The sequence below is a fragment of the Rhinolophus sinicus genome, linkage group LG09 (assembly GCF_036562045.2).
Source record: "Rhinolophus sinicus isolate RSC01 linkage group LG09, ASM3656204v1, whole genome shotgun sequence".
Taxonomy (NCBI): Eukaryota; Metazoa; Chordata; class Mammalia; order Chiroptera; family Rhinolophidae; genus Rhinolophus; species Rhinolophus sinicus.
The window spans coordinates 32,125,832-32,152,870 of record NC_133758.1 but is presented as its reverse complement, the minus strand read 5'-3'; the positions used below and the strand labels follow the sequence as shown (position 1 = coordinate 32,152,870).

General features: G+C 36.2%; 1 protein-coding gene across 1 annotated transcript in view; it reads left to right on the top strand.

Annotated features, from left to right (window-relative positions):
- The window catches only part of ASXL3 (ASXL transcriptional regulator 3), a 171,584-nt gene that overhangs the window by 69,411 nt on the left and 75,134 nt on the right, over nucleotides 1–27,039 (top strand). Inside the window, exons 6-7 of the mRNA XM_074340180.1 lie at nucleotides 14,609–14,730; nucleotides 25,975–26,092. Coding sequence (XP_074196281.1) covers nucleotides 14,609–14,730; nucleotides 25,975–26,092 — 240 coding nt within the window. The remainder of the gene's footprint in view (nucleotides 1–14,608; nucleotides 14,731–25,974; nucleotides 26,093–27,039) is intronic.

Genomic DNA, 27,039 nt, shown 5'->3' with positions numbered 1-27,039 from the left:
TTGAGTGAGATGTTAAACTATTGTTGGGTTTTGAGCTAAAGAGACAATGATCTCACTTAAATTTTAGCAGGATCACTAAGTACAAAATATATAGATACAGATATAGATGTAGACATAGATGTAGACAGACATATAGGGGAATAAGGGCAAAAACAGGGAGACTGATTAGAAAGTCATTGCCATAATACAGATAAGAGGTGTGATGGTGGTTTGAATAAAACAGGTAGCAGTGGATGTGATGATAAGTGATTGGATTCTGGATATATATGAAGGTAGACACAAGAAGACTTGCTGAAATTAATGTGGTTATGAAATAAAGACTGAATGATGACTCCAAACTTTGAGTGTGAGCAAATAGGAAAATAGCATTGTCTTTAACTTAGATGGCTAATCTGCAAGAGAATCAGTTTGGGGCAGGGGGTTGTTGATCAGGAGCTTAGTTCTGGACCTATTAAGTATGACATTCAAATAATTGGACTTACCTGCCTTAAATTCATGGGATCAATCTTGCTGGAGATATGCATTTGAAAGTGGTCAGCTTATAGGTGATATTTAAAGATGAGAAATTGGATGAGATCACCAAGGAACTGAAGGTAAATAGAAAAGAGAAAAGGCCCAAAGGCTGAGCTCACGGGTACTTCAATTTTAACAAATTGGAAAGAGCAAATGAGACTGAGGATAAATAGACAGAAGAACATGTTGTCTGTTCTGTAAACCAAGTGAAGAAGGTGTTTCTGGGGAAACAAATGTTTTTGATACATCAACTATAATGAAGACTAAGAAATAACTATTGGATTTAGTTTTGTGAAATTATTGATGAACTTGACAAGGACAATTTTTGTTGAATGTGAGACCATAGCCTGAATACAGTGGGTTTAAGAGAGTGGGAGAACAGAAATCGGAGACCCCAAGTGTAGACAATTCTTTCAAGGATTTTTCAGGTAAAGGGAAAGAGTGAAATGGAAAAATGGATAGAAGAGAAAGGGTTTTTGTTTTTGTTTTTTTAACATGAGAGAGAAACGTTAAAATAATTGGACACTGTTGGGAAAATCCAGCTGAGGCAGAGAATTTGATAAGGAGGAGGGTGTCCTGTTGCCATGTGATTAATTAGATGAGAGGGAATGGGATCTTTTTTAAACAGATGAAGAGATTGGCCTTATTTAGTAGTATGGAGAGGTGCTCTACGGAAGCAGCAGGAAAAGTGAGGGTGTTGAGGTAAAAATAAAGGTAGATGAATATATGTGGGAGGGGCTTATGAAAGTTTGTTTCTTGTTGCTTCATTTTTTTTCTCAGTGAAATAAGAAACACTTTCATCAGCTGAGGGAGAGGTTAGAAGAGTTAGTTTTGTAGATTTAAGGAGAAGATATAAAATGTTTAGAGTCTGACAGCGTTAAGCACACTCTTCAAGTTGCTAATCCTGCATTTAATATGAGACCAGTCAGCATGGTTGTACATTTTTCTCCAGTCACGTTCATGACCACTGTGGAAGTGCAGAGTAGATGGAGAGCTACATTTGACCAGAGTTGGGGTTTTGCCAGGTGGGAATGATAAGTGACCCAGGGACAAGGGAGTTGCAGGTGCATGAAATAGAGTAAAGATCAATCTTTATGGAATTTAAGCTGGTTGTGGAGATGGGTGAAGATATGATTGTGTGAGGTAAAAGAGGAGGTCCCCTTGGGGTGGAAGGATTGTTTGATTTGGTATTGTAGAGAAAATGAATTAGAACAGCAGGTGATGTGAGAGTGGAATACACGAAATTGAGTTTAGGGTAATACTATGGAGTGCATATCTAAAATGAAAGGAAAGAAGGCAGCTAGGTTTAAGACTGTTGCAAATGGTTGGGCCATGTGTGCACTCTTCAGAGCGGCCTGGCTCGGGGCCATCATCAGTGGCTGAAATTCAGCAGCCCTCCATTTATCCAGTTTAGTGTCATGGGATGAAACGGGGTCTACTGGGAGGAAATGCTGCCTTTTCTTATTTGCACAAAGGTGTTGTAAAGGCTGGTGGCCCTGACATAAAATATTAGAGAATCATCTGTGTGGATACTGAAACACACAATTTTTATAAAACTAGCATTGAAAGGGTATGCATTTGGGAGCTAAAATCTTCATAAAATTAGGGGAGTACCTCAGGAGTTGGTAGATAAGTATGGTAAGGAAGGGTAGTTAATACTGTAGTCTGACAACATGAGATACACTGCTGGAGGCAGCGACGAAGCAGGGAGGGAGAATAGATGTCACCTATCCCATATCCAGCCCCAGAGGGACAAGAGACATGAAAAAGAAAAGGGCTACGACCTGAGAAGTTTCCAGGGGAAGAAATGTCCATAGGAGAGAGCCAGGTTTTGTGGATCAAGATGTGAAGATAGTGTTCAGAGAAAAGATGGAGGTTATAGAAGATTTTGCTGATAACTAATCCTGAACTTCAGAGGAAACAGTAGGAGGGTTTTAGTGGCTAGGAAGGGGTCGGGGGGAGAGGGTGAGAACACCTAGCCAATAATTAAACCAAAGCAGATATAAGCAAACTCCCCTAATTGGAAATCTGAATAGGTAGTTCACAAAATTACACATCTCCAGCTAATGTGACTAAAACAAGATTTTCTGGCCTCTCTGAAATTGCATTAGGGAAATTGCTTTGGGGAATCATTGAGAGAATAGTAAGTAGCTTATTTCCTTGAGTATTTCTTGATTTGCCCACTTTTGCATCTTATTGTAAACCACAATTGCTTCTTTTAGGACAAGTATATTTCCTATCCACATAAATACTATATACTTATATGTGTATAGCCCATTAACCCAGCCTTAGGATACATTTTCAAACCTAGATATTGAAAATAGATTGTGGGCTTATAATGACCAGCCTCTGTAAGCCCTTTACATATATGTCATTTATATCCTATAACATTGTTGTAAGGTAGTCACTCAAAAGCTTTATTTTTATTTTATTTTTTTTACCAGTGAGGAAACAGAGAGGTTAAATGTCTCATCCAAGTGGCAAGCCCTGGTAGATGTGTGTGACACCAAAAGTCAGGCTCTAACCCCTGTGACACTCTGCCCAAACCACTGGGAACACTACTACATAGCCAGGAGTCATTGACACAGTTTTACTTTCCAACATTTTTCCAAATCTGCTCTGATGATAAACTTGCAAATTTAACAAAAAGGAACCCCTGGCTTATCCAAATGAAGAAGAGGGATACCACAGGATTTCTTACAAATTGACAATAAATTCCATGAAACTGAACTGGTTTAGGTAATGTCTTTGCTTATTACTCTGTTTCTAATATATATTTGAACCAGAAGTTAGTATGGATATAATTTCCACACTTCTTACAGCTGTGCAAATATACTTTGAAAATATAATCAGAGAAAGAAGGTAGAGCATGTGTGGGAATGCGTGGACATGGGAGAAAGGGCAGGGCGAGAGGAGGAGGGTGCCACCATCTGTTCTTTTTATCTTTATTCCACTGCTCTTTCATTCCTTTCATTCCTCCTTTGGAATGAAAGATAGGTATTGAGCTGAATACTAAGAACTATCAATCGGTAAGATACACGGTGGCAACCCAAAGTACAAGCCCTCTGCTACCGTAGAGTTATTTCAGATTAACAAAAATGAATTGACATTTGCTGCACCATTAAAGGGGGTACCCAGAGAAATATTTGAAAAGAAAGCACTTTATAAAAACTGATAACAAAAAAGAAATCTTAGCAGCTTGATTCTAGTCAGTAACACTCGAGTCCTTAGGTGGAGTTAAGATAATAGTAATGCTTTCGTCCTCTTCTCACAGTCAACTGGCCAGCAATACAGATTCTTTTTAAATGGGAGTTGCTTTGCCAAGATATTTTGTTTTATAGTTTTGTTGAAAATTTTTACAATGTGGGAAAAGTGGTATATTATTGATTATAGAATTTACAAGACACAAAACTATAGTTATGTGTTATGTTTCTCTGACTCCTAAACAGTTTCTCAAGTTAATAAGAATTAGACTTATAGACTCGAGAAAGTAAACTCTTCAAATTTTACAAGCTTAGCTCTGGAGATCGAAGAGTGATTTAGGTGAATCACTTGATATATTTTTGTTGACAACCCATGACCATTTATGCCAACGTAAGTATAGATCTATGTCAGCCAAAGAAAATACTTTGAATTTTATGGGCTATTTTAGTCAGAGATTTATGGGTATGTTTGTGTCTGAGTTGTTTTCTGAACATAATACATTGGTATATCACAAGTTTGCTCACACATATTAAATTGACTTACAGCGTATTGCTGGCTGCAGACCCATACATATTTTATGTAAAATGATACCATCAGTATATAGTCTTCAGCATCTTCACCTTCTATTTATAAATTATTATTAACAAGAAAATGAGTTTCTCTTTGTGGTCCTAATATATTTCATGTTTAAAATCAAAAGCAACCATCATATTTGATTTTTTGTAAAATGAGGAAATTGGAGAATGTACAATTTTCATCCAGAGATCAAAAAAGGTTCTGCTTGTCATTAACCCTAATGGCATCAGGGAGGGGGCAGCAATCTAGCGGGGGAATTAGTATTTTAAGTCTCTATTTAGGGGAAAAAAATTATAGAGAACATATATCCTATGTTTTAGTCCTTAGATCCCAGGGTAAATAATGATTCCAGCAGTTGAAGAATTTTGTATGGCCCTTTTTCATTATTCTTCATGGCCAGTTTTATAAGTGGGTTTCTGATTGTATGATTCTTGGCAGAGTTGTGTTAACTTAATGAAACGTTATTCAGCTCACTCTTTGTTTTCATTGGCTCTGAGGCCACACTTTGAGGGGTCTTTTTTCAAAAGTGAAAAGTGCTTTAAGATGGCCTGAAGTGTGTGGATAGGCTCTCTGTTGAGACATCAATTACATACAGATGAGGAGCTTCCTGGAGGAAGTGAGATGTGTACTAATGAAGGGCTAGGCGCCCTCAGGGAGTACCACTGACAGTTTATCAGTGGAGATTTTATACAAGGGTAGAGGAAAGGAAAATGAGGGAATTGTGGGGGTGTGAAGGGAGTGTTTTGAGTAACTTTTAAAGATGTTGCCAACCTGCTTGGTGTCTCATTCCTTGTGGTGTTACTGGTCTTGTGCTGGAAGTTTTTCAGTAGCTTGCCTGTGACTGCTTCCAGTGTTATTTTATGAAGGATGGCCTGTGTGTCTTCGTGTGTTCATAATCAATTTCCAACTGACAGCCATTCATAAGAGTCTTGTAGATGAGAGAAGGTAATTCTTTTCGTCACTGTACCAGGTCCCCTGATTTTCCTAGGTTAAACTAATAGGTCTTTTATCCAACATCTGCATTTTCATTAACAGCTCGGATAGCCCACAGAGACACCTGTTCTACATTGGTGGCCTAGAGAAACTTCAGTCTGTGAAAATTATGTTGTTTTAGTTACACATGAAAGAAAAGACAGAGGGAAGAGAATACTGTTCACAGTCAGAAAGGACCATTGGCAGGATATAAAACTTCCTCTGCCCACTCTTTCTCATTCTCCCTTCTTTCATCCCAGCCCACAGCTTTCACAGTTCATGAGAAGTATGAGCGACTTCATGAGTTCATGTGGACCTATATCCTCTCTCCTGCCAGCATTCTACTTAAGCCAGTTGATTCAATAGACATTATTCTAACAGTAATTGTCCAGAGGGATAGGAATCTCACAGTCCCTTTATGTTTGTCTTTCTGTGTTTTTGTTAACCTTATAGTCAAGAACGTTTTCCTTATGCTGAGATCTTTTGTGCTTTTAATTTTTTTTCCCCCTTGATGATAGAGAACATTTGGCCATCATGTAGATCCCACCCCCTGCATCTCACCTTCTCCAAATGACTTAGCCCAGCTCTTTCAAACATGACTTACCGATACTACTTTCCTTCCTCTCCCCCCACCTCAATCAGGAACTTCTTTTTCCTACAAATTTCCCCTTGAACTATGAACCTTGTTCTTGTATAAATGGATTTTGGTCAATTTTAACAGTTCAGAGCCATGAAGCAAAAGAAAGTTTTACTTTTAAGTAGATAATTAAATTAGCCCATTTAAGTGTACTTCCCCCCTCATTTTCTATGCTATGAGAGAAATATTTCATAATATGGAGATAAAGATTGGAAAGAGTATGATCTCATAGTAAAAACAAACTCCTTCTCAAATAAAATCAAAATTAAGTTATTTCACAATTGCTCATTTTAAGTAGCCAAATTTCTGTTTGATGTGTGTAGTTTGTGATTAATAGATAGCAACAAAGTACCCATGCTCTTTAAAAAATAAACTACTTTTTAAATTGATACCAGATAATCCATTCTCTCTTTTTTCTCTAAAGTGATGGTGTATAATCATTTCTCTAACAGTTAGCAACGTGAATACCTTATCTAACGCTCCTTTATTTTACACTGGCGTTATCTTTTCTATGTGGAAGTATAAAGTAATTAGTAGCGATGCCCATGAGTGAAGCACTTACCATTGACCTGTACCAACTTTGAATGATAGTCTTCTTCCCTGTTTTTGTCTGTTTCATTTTGTAGGTGTAGATGTTTCAGGAACCTGATTCCATGTAGAACATCGCAGGTGTTGTGCAGTATAAAAGAAATAGCTTCTAATTTTTTCCCCACATAAGCAGCTTATTGTATTATTACTGTCCATAATTCTGAGAGAGGGAAAAAGGGTTAATTAGGTGGCTAAAAGCTGGTACCTTTAGGATATGTTTTTACCATTAAGTACTTTTATTTCTGGTTTGTGTTTCTCTTTTCTTATCTGGGTTTAAAGGGATGTTTTTATGGTTATCCAGAGATATTAATATAACTAAATTGCTCTGGTGATAAGTTGAGTGCTTTATTCATTAGCTTTAGCTAATGAAGCAGTCTATAAAATACAGTAAAATTTCAGTTTTATTAGGTATATTTTATTCATAGATTATATTGTTCTAAATATTATCAAGTTTCAATGTTCAGATGCTTTTCTCCCTTGAAAGTTTCTTAGGGGAAAATTGCTATTTCCATTATTTTATTGCTATTATTGCTCTTCTAAATTGCTGGTCTCTCCTGCCATCTCATACCCTTTGAATGTTTTCTTTCAATGCAACAAGGGAAATTGTTTAAATCCAAACACCTATATCTATCTTGTAATGCTTTGAGAGAGGGCAGTTCTGCTTAGTCTGGATCAAAAAAGGATTAAGGAAGTGTTTTTTTCTCTGAAAGAAATGAAGTTCAGGAAAGATTTAGTTGGGGTCAGATGGGTTTGCCTGTGTGGGTTTTTGGCATGTGTTTTGTTGCTGTATATATCCAGAATATCTGATATACACAATTTCAAATGTAAATATGATACATAAAACATACTACAATCCAAACAATCCAAACATAAGCTTTTTTTTATTTGCCATCTAGAATACTTTTGAATTATCTGCTTATTGATCTTTCAAAACAAATTATAGTTATCACCACTAGATATTTGTAGACTTGGTTTTTCTCAGGTAGATTTAATAATTCTATGCTTGTTCTTTGAAAAACATGTTTAACAAACATAAAGTCTCAAAGTCAGGTCTGGGTCTTACTCACTGTTTCTCTCCCTGCACTTTATACAGGGATTGGCATGAAAGTGCTTAATAAAAATTTTGCAAGTGAATGAATGGTTAATTAAAACACACACACACACACACACACACACACACACACACACGCAAACTACTTTTAAGACCCAGCCCTCTTTTAAAAATGTGATTGAATTCTAACATTATACCACACAATGCCTGACACACTGTGTGGTCTTTGATTTAAATTTTTTATTTGTAAAAACTTTGTTAAGCCTATGGTCTATGTCAAGATAATTACTACAGATAACCATTTTGATTTGAGAGCATCTAATTTGAATGTTCAGAACATTGAAAGGAAGTAGTTGGAGGGGGAACTGATAGAAATCATATTGGTCAAAGCGTGCCCGTCTCTGCCTTGATTAGACCTTTGAACACCAATTACCTCAGATAACTTGTTACTTATTGTGTAGTTTAGTGAGACATATAGCAAGGAATATGTTTGTTGCAGCAACTATATTATTATGCCAAATCCTGGTCCATTTTGCAGTCTGTCCCCACATAGCTCCTGCCATTTCAAGTAAACATTGTGATGTCTGATTTTGACATTTAAATTATGTTTATTTTTATTTCATTATGCAAAACCTCCAAACAATGATGCTTTAAAATTATTTTTCCCTAATTGACTTTAGAATAATTTAAACTTTTAAAAAAATAAACTTCTGTTTTCAGATTTTTAAAAATTCACCTTTAGATATGCTTTTCCACAACAAAACACTGTGCCTTGCTGATCTCCTCATCCATGAATTTTTATTCAAGACAGTAAATGAAAGTTAACTTTAAAAATACTTTAAATACATTTAGTGAAAATCAAATTTGACAGTTTTAATAAACATTTATAGATCAAACTCTTGGTGCCTCACTTTGCATATATGTAAGTCCCTGAGTTGTTGATCCTGTGGGTGGTGAAGCGGACACAAGCACTAATATTGCTGGGACTGTTGTGCATCTATACACTAAGTTCCAAGGACACATGGGTGGGAAGGAGAAAGTCTACCTCAGAGACTGGGGTAGTCAGCAAGCTCCGGGGGAAGCTGTTTGAGTTTGGTCTGTTATGGTGAGTTTGTCCAGTCATCTGTCAAAGGACACAGATTATCTCCATGTCTTGGCTATTGTAAATAATGCTGCAGTGGTACATGCATGCAATGGAATATTAGTCAGCCATAAAAAGATGAAACACTGCCATTTGCAACAACAAGGATGGCTCTTGAGAATATTATGCTAAATGAAATGAGTCAGATGGAAAAGGACAAGAACCATATAATTTCACTCATGTGGGATATAAAACAAAAAGCAACAAACGAACAAACAAAACAACAAAAAAACAAACTCATAGATACAGGCAACAGAATGGTGGGTTATCAGAGGGGAAGAGGAGGTGGGAGGAGGACACAGTGGGAAAAGGGGTGTTAAATACAAGGTGATAGAAGCAGTCTAGGTTTTGGGGTGTTGAGCACACAATAGAGTATACAAATGTATTATAAAATTATACACCTGAAATTTATATAATGTTATTAACCAATGTCACCCCAATAAATTTAATTTTAAAAAGATAAGTTTGTTAGGCAGAGAGACGGAGTACTTGGAAGAGAGACCATCAGAGCTATTGCAACAAAGACAGCAAGTATATGTGTTCAGGAAATAACACAGAGTCTCAACTGGCTGGATCAAAGAGGGTGGGACTTTAGGAGGCAACCAAGATGTGAGACTGAAAACAGAGACCGTCAAGAGGGCAATCTGATTTCTCCCTTCTTTGTGCCTCAGGTTAAAGATCAAAGCCCTCTTGGACACCTGTCAGTGGATTAGTAATTAGATTGGGGGGAATATTACTCATACCTTCTCTCTAGCACTCAACGTTAAAAATATGAGCTCTAACTCATATTTTCCAGTTCAGTTACATTTTCAAGTTGAATGGTGACTGAAAAAGAGGAGAGAGAGGGTCAGTTAGGAGACTCTGAGAAAATAGGCTGAAATGCAGCCTTGTTGGAACTTAGTCACCAGTTTCTCTAGTCTTCAAGCTATCTCATGATTACCCATCATCCTCCATCTCACTTTGCTCCCAAGCCTCCTAAATAGAATATTTTGCAGGAGGAGTTTAGGAATCTGAGTGTGAGCAAGAGTGCTGGTAGATAAGCAGCAAATACTGAGAATCCCATTTACTGTCTGAATTTAAAAGTAGCAGATTAGCTTCTAACTGTTTTTGGCTTGCCTAGTTTGGGCAGGCAAACAAAATGTAGGCAGCAATATTATTTCTGTACCTTTGAAAAAGTTTTTCCTCATCTTCAGTTTGTCCATCTACAAAAGTGTAAGCAGTCTTGTGGGGTTTCAAGGTATAAAAACCTGGCATTCTTTTTTTGATGGTGCCAGTGCCATTAGAAAAACACAGCTCCCATTATGTTCCGAGTACCAAGAAGATATCACTTGCTAAGCTGCATGTTAGTGTTTGATATTTATTGGATAAAGCATCTGTCCTAATTCTTCAGTTTCCTGATTCCTGTTGTAATTTCACATACAGGGGATTTCCCTGGGTCTTTCTTTAACATTAATTTTCTTTGGCTTGTATTTCAGAGGCCAACTCAGTCCCTTAGATAAATACTCAGGCAACTGTTTAAAATAAGCCTTGTATTATTTATTTATCACATCTGTTATTAAGAAAGCTACAAAAGTAAAGTAGAAGACGTGTTTTGTCAGAATATGAATCGTCATGAACCTACACAATCCAACTACTTAGCGTTTTTCGATTGAGCCACCCTCATCAGATACATGGCAAAAGAATGAACGGTGCCTCATATATGCCCATGGTATGTTGTCTGTATTGTCAAGGCAGGCATACACACGTGTACACACACATGCACATATGCACACACATATACCATACACACACACATCTGCACATACACACCACATGCATTCACACACTCACACATATACCATACACACATGCACACACACATACACCACACAGACATACATACATGCGCGCGCACACACACATACACATACACACACACACACATACACACACACTAGTAGACACACTGTTTGGAGTCTAAGGATTCATTACATTGTGCCCCACCTATTTTTTTTTTCTCGATTTTTTCCCCCTAAAAATACGTGTTTTTAACCCAAAGGAACACTCACTTACAGATTTTAATTTTCATTACATTTACTGGCTTTCAGATTCTATAATTATTTTATCAGAAATAACTGGGAGAAAATGATTTGACCCAGAGAACCAGGGCTAAATTCCAGAATGAGGGATCAGGGAGGAAAATGATTGTGTAGGAAAGGAATTCTCATAATGCTTCACTTGGGTCCAGGATGGAATGTAAGATAAAGCAAAATAGAGTTGGGTTAAAGGAAAATGAATTATCTTGAGAGAAAACCTTCGAAGTATTTCTTGATGCTGTTTCAATTTTATTGTCCTGCCGTCCATCTGAAGTTCAGGGCTCTAAATTTGACAAAATCTTCCTTTTGGGAACACTGTGTAATATATGTGAAACACTATTAACACAGTGCAATAGTGAATTTAAACCAAACTACACAGCGTATATGCTGATACTGAGATATAGGTGTCACAATAGCCTATGGTTTCCTAAGTCAGAGAAAAATAGAGCAAGTTGTAAGATAGATATCTATCATCCACAGGAAGGACCACAGATTATATACTGCTTATTGTGGCAGAAAATATAAGGGACATGAGGCTTTAATTTACATATACACTGATTCAGCATTTGTTGTAGGGTTTTTTTTGTTGCTTTTTTTTTTTTTTTTTTTTTGATCATGCTGTATTCAAGTTAACCTTTGAAACACCTAAGAAGACTGATAAATTTAAACGTCCAGTAGGCAGCAGCATTCTTATATTATCCATAAAATCCCTAAAATCCATGTACTGCATTTGGTCATCCTTTTTAACCAGTAAGTTTCCATTTTTCTAGGTAGAAATACTACTCTAAGAATGTGAAAGTAATGAAACATATTTGCTGACACACGTTTTACTTCTGGCTGGGCTTACATCACATCCATTTAGGTCTGTTCAATTGGGATCATATATCCCATCTGCCACGTTCCTGTCACACACATACCCCCCCCCCCCAATTTGTAACACTTCATAGAGACTTCAAAACATTGAAAAGGCCATCCATAATCAGTATAAAACAAATCTTTATAAACTGAAGATTATTTCTAATATTTCTTGATAAGTCAGCTTTGGCGAAGTGTTACAAATTACTCTAGCCATCGTTTCAAGTAGAGAAGCCTGGGAGCCATGGTTTATGCAAGTAGTGTTATAAAATGTTCCTTAACTAGAACATTTAGACTGTTTTAAGGGGAAAATGTCATATTGTATCAAATAGAAAAAAAATCACCTGATCATTAATTTAAGGACTTCTCTCATATCCATGGGCAAATACTTTTGCTACTTCAACCATAGTGTTTCCTGGGCCAATCACTCTCATCCACAATTCTCAATTTTTTCATGTCGGGCTACATGACTTGTTTCCTGTGCCCTTCCTGTTTCAGTACTGCCAACATGATGCAAGTAAATTAGGCTTCTTTAGACACTGAATTTTCTGCATCAGTTCTTGGCTTTGAGGCCAAACATTTTAAGTGGAAAATTATGGGCCTAGCTTTGGATCCCAGCTCTGATGTTTCATTGGCTGTGTGACCATGGGTAAGTCATTGAGTCTTTCTGAACTCTAGTTTTCTCTCTCTAATATGGAGATAACTTTCCATCTTGCAAGGAAGCTGTGAGGATGAAATGAGATCACAGATGTGAAGTGTCTGGCATTAATAACTAACAATTATTTTATCTTCCAAAACTTGTTCGTTGTGGCTTGCTGATTACTTTCCGTATTAAAACAAAACTTGATTGACTCTTTTTTTCTCAACATTCTCTTTCACGAACCACATTTTCATTTCTCGGCAGTATGTGCTTGAGTCTATCTAGAGCAGATTGAGTGTTCTCAACACTGTGCACATCCATGTGCTTCCATTTGGGGCTAGAATCATTTTTACTCCACCTTTTAAAAAAAAAAAAAAAAACAAATAAAAGAACCTCAGGTCAGAATCCTCCATAGTTACTGTTCCTTGGAAAATTTTCTTGGATTAGTATTAACCCTGGTACCCTTAAAAAGTCATGTTTTGAGCTTTTACAATATATTCTCAAGTTACTTTCTTCCATCTGACTTCCACTTGCCTCCTGCCTTTCGCATATGCCTCCATTCTGCCGCGAGTCATAGAGCTTCTTCACTTGGATTTTCCAAATACCTCCTACCCTGGTGTGACAGAAAACAGCCCATATCTGCGCTTTGCCAAGCCACTCCAGGGTTAAAGCTAATCTCCCAGGTGGAATGTGAGGAGGACTGAAAGAAGTGTGCTAGTTCTACCTCAGGCTTCATAAAGCAGGAGGTGAATGTGTGCCCTTTGGTTATCCATGTCAATAAGTCAGTGGTTTTTTTAAAAACCAGCGTCTTTTCTAAGGAAATGTTTTCTGTAGAAGAGGCAACAGGAAAGCTTGCCTCTAGTATGAATGACCAGATTATATTGTAATCTGCAGAGGGCTCGATTTTCTTGAAAATAATTATCTTAAATTGACTGACACCCAGCATCTCAAATTTCGTTTTTTTCTTCTCCATGCTATATGACTTCGCCCATAGGAGAGGATGAACATTCCCCAATGGGCCATAGATTCTATAGAAGAAGGGCTGGTAAATAGAAAAATCATTTGTTGCTGTTAGTTTTACATCCCACATAATGAGTGAAGTCTTATGGTTCTTGACTTTTTCTGTCTGACTTATATCGCTTAGCAGAATAATCTCAAGATCCTTCCATGTTGTTGCAAATGGCACTATTCCATCATTTTTTATGGCAGAGTAGTATTCCATTGTGTATATATACCACAGTTCTTTATGCAGTCATTTATGGGAGGACACTTTGTTTCCATGTTTTGGCCATCATAAATAATGCTGCAACGAATATCAGAATATATATATCTTTACAAATAAATGTTTTCAGATTTTTTGGGGGGTAGATATCCAGGAGAGGGACTGCTGGATTATATTGTAACTCTATTCTTAATTTTTTGAGGAACCTGCATACTGTTTTCCATAGCGGTTGTACCAATTTACATTCCCACCAACAGTATATGAGGATTCCTTTTTCTCCACAACCTCTCCAACACTTGTTATATTAGTTGCCTTGTTGATAATAACCATTCTAACAGGTGTGAGGTGATATATCTCACTGAGGTTTTGATTTGCATTTCCCTAATAGCTAGTGAAGTTCAGTATTGTTCCATGTATTTGTTGCCTGTTTGTATGTCTTCGTGGGAGACAAACAAATAAAGAAACAAAAACTCATAGGCACAGGCAACAGTTCAGTGGTTACCAGAGGATAAGGAGGAAGGGGGATGGTAGAAAAGATTAAAGGGGGTCAAATATATGGTGTTGGAAGGAGAACTGACTCTGGGTGGTAAGCATACAATGTGATATATAGATGATATATTATAGAATTGTATACTTGAAACCTATGTAATTTTACTAACCATTAAATAAATGTAATTAAAAAAAATTAACCCCAATAAATTTAATTTTAAAAATAGAATAATCATGATACCTCTGAGGTTGATAGATTTAAAACAGTTTCATTAATTTAGATTGTTTCTTCACAATACTATGCATTGACCAATCTCCTTATTCAGATTTGGATAATAGCTACTGACTCCCAACTTTTGAGGCAGACGTTATGCTCCTTTTTATATCTCTACAATAACCCTATGACATAGAAATTATCATCAATTAGCGGGTAAGGAAATGGAGACTTAGGCAGGTTAAATGTAACTGTGGCCACACAGTTATTAAATGATCCCTTCTTTCCAGTCTAGATACTCTTCTTTTTACTGTGCTATTTTGCTTTATTTTAGGTATCCATTTTCAATTGAAGAAAAGCTCCAAGTTAATTACAGTGGATATAAAAAAAAGGAATTCAAATTAGTAATATCATTCTCTCTCTGTTTCTAGTTTGTGCAAAGCAGGTAACTGATGAAGCATCTTCCACTCGAGATTCGAGCCTTACTAACACAGCAGTGCAAAGCAAGCTAGTATCTTCCTTTCAGCAACACACCAAAAAGGCTCTTAAACAGGTAAGGCAGCTGGTATTGGTTCCTTGTCCTTTGGGTCTACCTACTTAAGGTAATGGATATTAAGCAGAGAAAGTAAAATAAATAAAAACATAGCAATCAGAAGGCAGTAGAAATTGTTCTGAATTCAACCACTTCCTTAATACTCAGAACAGTGATGTTAATCTTTTCTAAAAACTAGGAGAAGCTTGTCTGAGAAGTTTGATATAAAATAAAAGAGGGAAAATATGCTTGGAAACAAAAACTTGTATTAAGATTTTTGTGTTTGTGATTTATAGTAAACATTGAGTTTATGAATGTATTGCATGTTTATAAAATAGTGTCTCTATGGTTTCATGTTTATCTGATAGTTAATGTAAAAATAAACAGATGATTTCATTCTCATTGCTGAGATGCATTAAATTACAAATAAGAAAAAGTAGTAATCGAGGCTTACTTACATATCTAGAATATCCATCAGTGAGTGTGTGTGGTGCTTAGTTGAGGTTGACTTTGCAGTATCATCCTTATATTACATAAGCTGTTTTGACCTGTGTGTCCTTGTCTAGTGGTGGGAGGTAATGGTCATAAGACTGTACTCTGGGGTATGACGTACCCTAGTTTCAATCCTTGCTATTCACTGTGTAACTCTGGGCAAGCCACTTTTCTTCTCTGAATCTCAAATCCCTTTTCTAGAAAATGTGGAAAATAATTGTATCTTTCAAATGGGAATGATCTGAAAATTATGTGAGATGATATATTGAAAGCATGTGGTGATAATCACTCAGTAAAGGTTAGCTACTGCTGCCACACTGGCAAATGCTGAACTGTGCAGGCAAGAAAAGGCAGTGATAACACGGTTAGATGGGGACAGGGCATGATGGTAAGTAACGCTAATAATGTCAATAAATGGAAGGCTCACATATTTAATCCTGAATTCATGGCTTTCCCTTGTGTAAGTGCTTTGCTCTTACATTTTTATTTTGATGCTTCTGTGACCATCTACATCTTAACCCCTTGGTGACCTTTACCAAATCTAGTGTCATTCTAGTGATACAGTATTTATACCAAGCAAAGAGAAACCGTGTTTTTAAATAAAGTTAAAATTTTCTTTGAAAGTCCCACCAATCTGTAAAACTTCTTAATATTCACATCCAGTCTCTAGACTTAGAATATTCCAACTTTTCTCCTCTACTTCATACAAGGTAACTTAGGAAAGAGACTTAACATTTTTGTACTGAATTACATTACTTTTTTATTCTATAGTAATTATTGAAATTGCAGTATTTCCATTCATTGGGATTATATTTACAGTAGTAACAGTGTTTCATCCTACGTAGGTCAAATAATCTTTGCCATTTATATCATTGCTGTTGCCAAAGAACAAAATTGAGTTCAGTGTTGAGATCCCTTTTTAATGGCTGAAACAAAGAGTGGATGATGGTAGGAAAGCCTAGGAAAGGCTTATTCAAGTGGCAAATAGGATGCAGGTAATAAAATACTAACCAGGACAGAACGAAAGATACAAAACTGGATATTTGTAGTCACAGCATTTAAGAAACATGGATATGATCATAAATGAAACTCACTTCTGAAGAGCAGTGATTTAGAAAATGTGCACACTATGAAATTTTCCTATATGGGAATGTAAAGATAAATATTCACATCTCTGTATTGTCCTGTCTCACTAGTTTTTACTTTCTCCATTTGATTTCGTATCATTTAAACATTTTTTACAGTTAACTAAAGCGTTACACAACTTTGAGTTAGTGTGTTTTTTTTGTTTGTTTATTGAAGAGCATGTGTTCATGAGAAATGCCACTTATTTGCTTAGGATCTAAGCCTTGTTTTAAGAATCTGTTCTGAAAAATTCTTAATGTCCTGAAAGAGCTATTTATTAATTTTTAAAAACTTGCTATTGTATAATCAAGTAACAAATTCGTTACCAGGAGAATATGGCACACTATATAGCAGATATGCTAATATTTGATTAATAATCAAATTCATATTAGAAATACACTTAGAAGAAAAGCTGTCCTTGCAGAATTTTGCTCAGATTCCCTGTAATTGCTGAATTTCTTAAGACAGCATTTCAAAAATTGACTGAACATGAGGCGTTTTAAATTGTAGCCTCAGCAAATCTGCAGCTTCCTTTCCCTTTGGATAGTTGAATGGCCATGTAGAATCCGTTCTAAGTGTATATATCCATATATACCCATATATATGTGTTCTGTATTTGTGAGTATATGTTTTGTGTGTATTTTACATGCACAAATCTTAATTTCCTGAACGTTAGGGCCAGCTGAATGACCCTAATAATAATTATATTAGCTGACATTTACTCTTCTGAATTCTAGACATTATGCCATTCATTTTAGAGGTACTGTGCCATTTAATCATACAAATCCTTTAAAGTATGTACTAGTATCCCTGTTTTTAAAATTAGAAAACTAAGGCCCAGAGAAGTTAGATAACTTGCCCAAGATTGCCCAGGGAGTAAATCATGGGGATGCCATTTGAACCCAGAAGCATAGTTTCAGATACTGCCCTCTTAACTAATACTGCCTTTCAGCATATGGATTTTTTACATTATCCAAAGAAATTTACATTTTTGAATATTTGTATAGTATAAGGAAAGGAAAACAGGGTAGTCATTAAGAATATTATTTCCAAACACAAACTGATTACACTCAGTATCAGCATATATTATTGGTAGACACTCAAATTTATTAGCTCTTATCATTTTCCTGGAAGTATATTGTGTGTCAGTTGGGCTTTGGTATTTCAAGTATGCCTTGGCCAGTGGGATTCTTACAAAGTACCTGAAAACAACAAAAAGCCAGTAGCTTCATAAGCCTAAGTATAGTGAAAAATAATTTAAAACAAACCTCCATACAAAATAAGCCAGACATATTTCCCACTTGCGCCCCCATCCCCACTCCTATCTGAAGCATGTTGCTGTAGAGAGTGGGTTATTTTACTTTGCAGTACTGTTGACTGCAGTGTATTTATAGGCTGGACAGTATGGAGGCTGTAATGCCCCTTGGCTATTGACTATTTTCATTGTTCCTAAATACCTGGGTCACTTCTACTTTCTAATCATCAAAACATTAGTTTACATCATATGTTGGGTATAATTGCTTAAATAATATATTGCTATTTCAGTAGATGTTTTTTTTCTTCTGAATAAGGATATTCAGAATAAGCATATTTAGAAGCTTGTGGAGAACAGCCGATTGCTGATTATTACCTTATTCCCTGTCTTCTTTCTGCATTGTTATTTTAGTTTTAATGATCCTAAAAGATGTGAAATGATCAGATTTTGGATTTTTAAAGAAGGATAATTAAAAAAGATTAAATTTTGGCTGTTGAGAAACAGCCGATTCACATGAAAGGTTAAAGAAGGATGAGGACAGTTATGGGAGGTAACCTGGTGGAGAACAGAACCTTTCTATGTTGTTTTCTGTTGGTTTATTTTGCTTCATTTATTTAGGGTGGTATAATGGAATTTATTCATAAAGTTGCATATCCTTTTCCCCCTTCATATTACAAAGCAGATATATCCTTGGTGCTTTGCTTTAGCTTTATATGTTTGCCAATACTGTGAAATTCCAAAGGTTATGTTGCATGATAGCAGTTTCTGAACGTGGGTGTTGGCATTTAGTGCACTAACAACAATGCAAGTTGTTGGAGCCTGACACAGCCAGCTGTTTCATATGTGTGTATTTGTAATTATTTTAGCATTCACAGCATGTGATATTTTCAGATTTTTCAGTGAAGTGCTTATTGCATTCAGTGCATTCTTAAGTTACGTTATTGTGTTTCTCTACTAAAATAAAGCAGGCATTACTTGGTTATTGCAAATTCCAAGATAACACAAAAGCCTCTGATTTCAGATTTTATTTTATTTTTCATTAGGGTGGAAATGAGAACCATTTCATATTTGTAGAGTTATCTGACAAGCTTTCTGTTTAAAAACTAAAATGTTTATCTAAAGGGTTTTTGTCTCTTTTTATAAGAGAATAATGCAATACATCTCTAAAGAAAAGTATGCTGAGTCAGAATCTTTTGATTTCTTTCTTTTCCCTTCAACCCAGAATTGCAATGCATGTATGATGTGATCTTTAGTTTTCCCAGACTGGTTTAGCTCTGATATGTTTGTTTCCTTTAAAAAGTGAGTTTATTTCCAAGTTTAAGCCTGTAAATTTCTTTCATACTGATGGTACCTGGAAGTATTACACTTGGCAAGTCCGATGTGCTCTGTATAGTTTGGACATGAGGACATTATACATGTGGACAACTTGAAGGTACATTCATTCTTTCATAGTAGACTGCATTTATACTTGCCATCTGCATGTTTATTTAGGTTTTGATATTACATCTTTCTAGATTTGAAATTACAGGATTTAAAGCTGCTCAATAAGCTGTTTTGTAGCTTCCCAATGTATGGCTAAGGCTTGAGTACTTAGAGGTGCTTGTTTGATGTCATTCGCATGAAATAAATCTAGACTAATATAGTAAGACTTGTTACGAAAGATTAATGTCAAAATGAAACTATGTTACAGATCAATCGGCAGGGCCACCAGGATGAATTAAGACCTTTGGTGTGGAATAGGGAAAGCTGCCCTCACACCAAGTTGTCATCACAACAAAAAATATGTCCCCTTTCATGGTACCTTTGTGCAGAACAAACCTTCCATGACCAAACTACAGCGGCCTTTCTAATACTATTTTCTTAATCTGTCACATGGATTTATATTTTCCAGGTTGTGGGATAACCAAACTTAGATCATTACAAGTTAAATTGTATTTAACTTCTATTATATCCGTAACAATATAAAGTAGGAATTTTTTGTTTTCTTGGAATTTTAGCTAAAGCTCAGAGTGGAGAATGATGGGATGCAAGTGTACCCTGTAGTGAAAAGAGGTGCTATACACAGCTTCAAAGGACTTACTGAGAGAAGGCCAGATGGTCATTGACCATCTTCTAGTAGTCTACTGTGTTTCCCCAAAAATAAGACCTAGCCGGGCAATCAGCTCTAATGTGACTTTTGGAGCAAAAATATTAATATAAGACCTGGTCTTATTTTATTATAATAAAAGACCGGGTCTTATATAATATAACATAATACAGTATAATATAATATAACATAATATAAGACTGGATCTTACAATAATTTTTTGCTCCAAAAGACGCATTAGAGCTGATTGTACTGCTAGGTCTTATTTTCGGAGAAACACTGTATATAACAAATGGCACTGTGGATTTCCTACTGAAAACCTCTTACCAACACTACCAGCTCTGTTTTACAGGGACATTTCCCAAATTATTTACCCTGCATCACCTGGCTGGTTAAGTCTTTCTCTGACTCTGCTACCTCACCTTAATCATTGCATCACATACTCAATAAGACAGCTCCCCATTCTTCTGCAAATCAGCACATTAGAAGAGGCGGGTTTTGCTACTTCTTTTGGACAGTGGTCAGACGCATGTATTTGAGGAGGTGAGGAGCATTGAGAATGGTGTTTAGTAAGTTCAAAGATTGGTGCCCTCAGGATGAATTTGGCTCAGATTTATCTTGGTGTTGTCTGGCACATTGTTTAAAAACAGGAAAACTCATCTAAAAATCTTAAAAATCCAGTTGTGTTTGTTCTCTTGAGCTGTTACCTCCTCTTCCATGGGGGTTTGTGTGTTCCCACTCACTTCAGCCACCCCCTCCGTCATTGTCTTACCCCAGCCGATGTGGTCCTAAAAACCTTGCACGTTTTTCAAGCAATTGGGAGGAGTTGACAAGCAATATATGTGTGAGAGGTGAGTGTGCAGGTGGTTGAAGAAGTATAGTCACATAACAACAACAACAAGAAAAACATGAATAGCTAGTTTCTTTACTTGCAGGGTGCGAGCCCTACAACAAGGGGCCAAGAATATAAGAAACATATTAATATGTATAATAATATAAGGCAGGATTCACTATACGACCAGCCTCATGGACGTGACAAATACAAGAGTTCTCTTGCTGGGAGCCAGTCCAAACTATCCCAACCACCTCAATTGAATCAGCATTGTTTTTTCCCCATCCATCCACATCCTCATCTGCTTGGAGGATGTCCTAATTGTCCAGATTCAAATAAATCCTTTCTAGAATGTGGATTGGAGTCTTCAAGGAACCTAAAATGACTGTGGGTCTAGTAAGTACAATCAAGGTGCCCCTTCTGATAGCTGCACCCCAGTGCTCCCCAGATTTTACCTGATAGCCTGCTGCTTTACTGCTGTGACTAGCGTCATAGTAAGCAGACTTTCCAATTTTTGCCTATTTGTCCCTAGAAAAGCTATTTGGGGTCAAATTTCATGCTTGTTTTTCAGAAATAAAATAAAAAAGTATATATATTTTTCATACACTTAACACAATCATTTTCCTTCTATGGTGGGCATTTAGTATTGGTCGCCTGCAGGCACAGGGTTGTATTTCAGTATTTTTAAAAATATTATATGAAAACATTCAAATTTCTGAACATGAAATACATGGAAGAAAAAATTGAACCGGGCTCAATGTTGATTAGCATTCCTTTGTCCCTACCTAGGTTCAACTTTGACTCTTTAAAATTCAAAATAGCTATAGGATTTCTTGTTATTATGTTATTTCTATCATGGTTTCTTTTTTATTCAACTACTGATTTTTCTATAGTAGACTCTTCTCAGCTCTAAACTTTGAGGATGAAATTTTTATTACTTTAATTATTTACCACAAATGCTATAAAAAGGCTTGCCGAGGTGACATAAAATAAATATTTTTAAATGCCTTATTTAGATTGCCAAGGGAAATAGTTTTGAGATCTATGATACAGATTTCCTAAAAACTTGTCTCTCTTTGTATAGGTTTTGTTGTTTTGTGAAGTCTTACCTAGTAGGCAGAGATGGACTTAATTGTAGTTTAAGGCACTGTATTGCCTCTTTCTATTTTATTACTAAATTGTTAAGTTAATGTCTGTGAAGTGCTTTGTGTTCTTACGCAAGGATAGAGAAATTTACGTGATTATTTACACACCTTGCTAAAAGAATGAGCAAATGTCTTATTTTATAGCGCACATACTTCCATTAAATGTATTATTGACAGCAAGCTAAAGGTGAGGAGGATAGTGGATGACATCTTAATCATTTTTGCTTTTTTTTTTTATTAAATTTATTGGGGTGACAATTGTTAGTAAAATTACATAGATTTCAGGTGTACAATTCTGTATTACATCATCTATAAATCCCATTGTGTGTTCATCACCCAGAGTCAGTTCTCCTTCCATCACCATATATTCGATCCCCCTTACCCTCATCTCCCACCCCCCACCCCCCACCCCCCTTACCCTCTGGCAACCACCAAACCATTGTCTGTGTCTATGAGTTTCTGTTTCTCATTTTTGCATCTCTTGTCCCTCCTCAGTGCCTGTACTTTTTTTATTTTTTATTTTTTCTCTTCACAGTCCTATTGAATTTTTTAAATTAAAAAAAATATTTTTACTAAAATAGTGCTAACATGTACTATTATATTAGTTTCAGGTATACACAATAGTTATTCAACATTTATATATCTAAAGAAGTGATCACCATGATAAGTCCAGCAACTATCTGTCACCATACCACACTATCACAATATTATTGATTATATTCCTCATGCTGTGTATTACATCCCCATGACTTACTTGTTTTATACCCTGGAAATTTGAACCTGTTATTCCTCTTGACCTCCCTCCCTTTATTAATTTTTCAATTACAGTTGACATTCGGTATTATTTTATATTAGTTTCAGGTGTACGGCATAGTGGTTAGACATTTATATAATGTAAGAAATGATCCCCCTGACTAGTCTAGTTCCCACCTGGCACTATACATAGTTATTACCATATTATTGACTATATTCCCTGTGCTTTACCTTATGTCCCTATGATTATTTTGTAACTACCAATTTGTATTTCTTAATGCCTTCACCTTTTCACTGTGACCCCAACTCCACTTTCATTTATCACCCCAATAAATGTAGAAGCCATCTGACACCTACATAGTTATCACACATTATTGAATATATTCCTTATGCTAGACCCTAGATCCCTCTGACTACTTTATTAGAACCAGTTTGTACTTTTTAATCCTTTCCCCCTTGTCACCCATCCTAGGTCCCTCTCCCATCTGGCAATTATCAAAATGTTCTCTATATCTGTGAGTTTGTTTCTGTTGTTTGTTTGTTTATTTTGTTCTTTAGAATCCCATATAAGCAAAATCACATTACATCTGTCTTTCTCTGTCTGACATACTTCACTCAGCATAATACCTTCCAGGTCCATCCATGCCGCTGCAGATGACAAGAACCCATTCCCTTCCATGGCTGAGTAATACTCCATTGTATATATGTACCACCTACTCTTTATCTACTCATCCTTTGACGGACACCCAGGCTGCCTCTACATCTTGTCCATTGTAAACAGTGCTGCAATGAACATATGGATGAACATGTCCCCTCGAAGTAGTGTTTTGGATTTCTGCAGATAATACCCAGAAGTGGGATTACTGGGTCCTTTTTTGTCTCTTATTATAGCCTTTGTTTTAAACTCTATTTTGGCTGCTATAAGTATTACTACCCGAGCTTTTTGTTTGTTTGTTTCCATTTTCATGAAATATCTTTTTCCACTTCTTTACTTTCAGTGTGTGTGTCTTTTGATCTGAAATGAGTCTCTCATAGATAGCATATGTAAGGGTCTTGTTTTCTTACTCATTAATTCACACTATCTTTTGAGTGGAACATTTAATCCATTTACATTGAAAGTAATTGTTGATAGATATGTAGTTATTGCCATTTTATTATTCATATTTTTGATTTGCCCCCCATTTTTTTTTTTTTTCCATCTTAAAGAAATCCTTCTAAGATTCCTTATAATTCTGGTTTGGTGGTGATGAACTCTTTGAGCTTTTTCTTGTCTGTGAAGCTCTTTATCTGTCCTTTGATTCTAAATGATAGTTTTGCTGGGTAGAGTAATCTTGGTTGTAGGCCCTTGTATTTCATCACTTTGAATAATTTCTGCCAGTCACTTCTGGCCTGCTAAGTTTCTGTTGAGAAATCACCTGACAGTTTTATGGGAGGTTCCTTGTATGTAACTGCTTTTCTCTTGCTGCTTTTAAGATTCTTTCTTTGTCTTTAACTTTAGGCATGTTAATTATGTTGTATCTTGGTGTGGGCCCCCTAGGCTTCATATTGTTTGGGACTCTCTGTGGTTCCTGGGCTTGAATGTCCATTTCCTTTGCCAGGTTAGGGATATTTTCATCATTATTTCTTCAAATGGATTTTCAGTTCCTTGCTCTCTCTCTTCTCCTTCTGGTACCCCCATCATGCACCTGTTGGTACACTTGATGTTGTCCTGGAGGCCCCTTAAGCTATCCTTATTTTTTTGGTTCCTTTTTGCTGTTTTGTTTGGGTGTTTTTTGCTACCTTTCTTCTAAATTGCTGATTCGGTCCTCTGCTTCATCGAATCTACTGTCGATTGCCCTCTAATGTGGTCTTCATTTCAGTTATTATATTCTTCATTTCTGACTGCTTTTTTGTTTTCTATCTCCAATTTTATGTTTCCTATTTCTTTTTTGAAGTTCTCCTTGAAATCATTGAGCATCCTTATTACCAGTGTTTTGAACTCTGCAGCTGATAGATTGCTTTGTCTCCATTTTGTTTAGTTCTTTTTCTGAGCTTTGCTCTGTTCTTTTGTTTGGGACATGTTTCTTTGTCTCCCCATTTTGGATGCCTCCCAGTGTTTGTTTCTATGTATTAGGTAGGACTGCTATGTCTCCTGGTCTTAATAGAGTGGCCTTATGTAGTAGGTGTCCTGTGGGTCAATTTTGATATGGTCATGAGAGAAGATATGCACAGTGTTTACCTACTCTGCCGTCTTGACCATATCTAGTGCCTGGTACTTTATAAAAGCTCAATAAATCTAAGAATTGAAGGGAAGACATCCTATGTGTATATTATCATTAGCAACACAAGTATTTGTAATAGATTTCCCAAGCCATTCACTTTTACTTCTGATTTTGAATCTTACTTGAATATGCCTTCTTTCCTTTAACTGGGTATTTAATTTTTCATTTCTGTAATTATTTGATTACTAAATGTTATGATCAACAATTTGGACATTTAACTAACACCCTTTTGCAAATAAAATGGCATAATTTCTGACAGCAAAGGGATATATAATCAATGCAGTATTTCAGGAGATTGTGACAACTCTTGGTCAAAAAACATTAATCAAGTAACTGAGGTGTTATGTAACATTGGTAGAAATTACATGGAAACCAGGAATAAAAAGGTTTAAGACTGTCTGTGGTCAGCCTTTTAACTGTTTGAGGAATTTTAGCATTCCTCTAATAGTGAATTTAATGTCTCTTCAGTTTGTGTGCTTAAGATCCTTTTTATCTTTTTATTATACGTAATTTTCGGTGTAAAGTGATCAGCTAGATAAGCTGTATTTCAAAACTTTCAAATGCCTTTTATTTACATGATCATCACCATGGTTGATGCATTTGTGAAACAAAAAGCACTCCTATTTGTTGAGATTTATTCTATCAGGGTTTTTTTTTTCCCTGGATTTGCCAGAACGCCGTCATGTTCGTGTTCTGAAGGTTAATGCCCAAAGTCAAGCAGACAGAAGCCAAGTGCTGCAAGGTTTCCAAGATTAGGACTGATTCCCTTCACAGAAATAAATGATTCCTGCCATGTTCAGTGATTTTGTGCAGCGCTCCCCACGGCTGAGTGAGTGCATCAATACTGTAGTCCTTACCTGCTGTACATACTGATGACACTCGGTGTTAACTTGATTGACTGAGCAGAGCACTGGAGAGGACGCACCTGCAAGAGAAGTGCAGACACATATATTTTTATCCTGGTCTCGAAACATTTATTTTACATTTATTTTACTTGGGAGTCATGGTTTCAAATTCCATGGGCTTTCAAGCCATACTGCTAAGGTAGAAAAAAAAACCTTTAGGTGCTGCTTTATTTTCAGAATTATACCAAAAATGGTCTCAGGTTTATACCCTTCCCAAAGCCTGATTTTATGCTTTTGAGGGAAAAATGACATAAAGGTGGCTATTAAGAATCCTGACAAATTAGTAACTCTGTGGAATTTAAGTCTCTTAAGAGGTTCTATCTAATCATGGACAAATGGATCATTTAATTCAATTATGAGAAATCATTTTGGCTATATTTTTATGTTATATTTTATTATCATATTTTGTAGGCTTTGAGGCAGCAGCAGAAAAGAAGAAATGGAGTCTCAATGATGGTAAACAAGACTGTTCCTCGTGTTGTTTTGACACCATTAAAGGTGTCTGATGAGCAGTCGGATTCGCCTTCAGGTAAAGAGCTAAAATATGGTATGCTTGGCCAGTTTCTTCCCGGAGGAAACTTTCTCACTGAGAGAGATGTCATGCATTTTCTCTGCAACTGAATAATATTTCTACATGAGGTTTTGTTTATTTTTTTCATACCTTTGACTCTTTCAGTGATTCAAAAAAAAAAAAATAGGATATTTCCCTCTTTAAAAAAGGCACCAGTTCACTCCTCATCAATGGACTTCATTTTCTAATGTCAATAGGTGTAAGAAAATGTGTGGTACTGCTAGGTGGATTTTTTTGTTTGTTGCATTGGCTTTTGTTTGAATGTTGAACTTTAATGGTGGACCACATGCTGATGTGTAATGCCATCAAAAGCAGTTCTTCTGTGAGTGTGAATTTGTTTTGCAGTCTTCCGCTGCAAAATCAGGAATCCTTTATTAGTTTTTGTGTTCTGGCAACATTCTTCTCACCTCAGTGCAGCCCTGACCTTTTCTAATTTACCTTCTGTCACTTTATCAGCTATGTACCATTCTATTTATTATAGACTGATGTTTGCATTTTCTGTTCCTACTTCAACATAAAGTTATTGATAAAGGTATGATCTCTCTCTCTCTCTCTCTCTCTCTCTCTCTCTCTCTCGCTCTCTCTCTCTCTCTCTCTCGCTTAGCCTCTCTTTTTCTTTGTCTTGCATTGTCTCTAAATGATATAATATTGTCAAAGCTTATTCGTGTATTTTTACAAAAGACCTGAGTGTTTCTTTTAAAAGCTATCAGATCAGTGAACGTGTTTTTGACACCACTATTAGGCCATCTGTTCTTGCTTTTTGTTCTGATGGATTGATTTATTGGGTGTTTCTCTTTGTATCCAGTAGAGGAATCAGATTGTGCCCAAAGGTAGTGAATTAACTTTTAGAAATGAGATTATATCTATAGTTTTTTAAACAATTTTGGATTTTTCTTTTCAAGGAC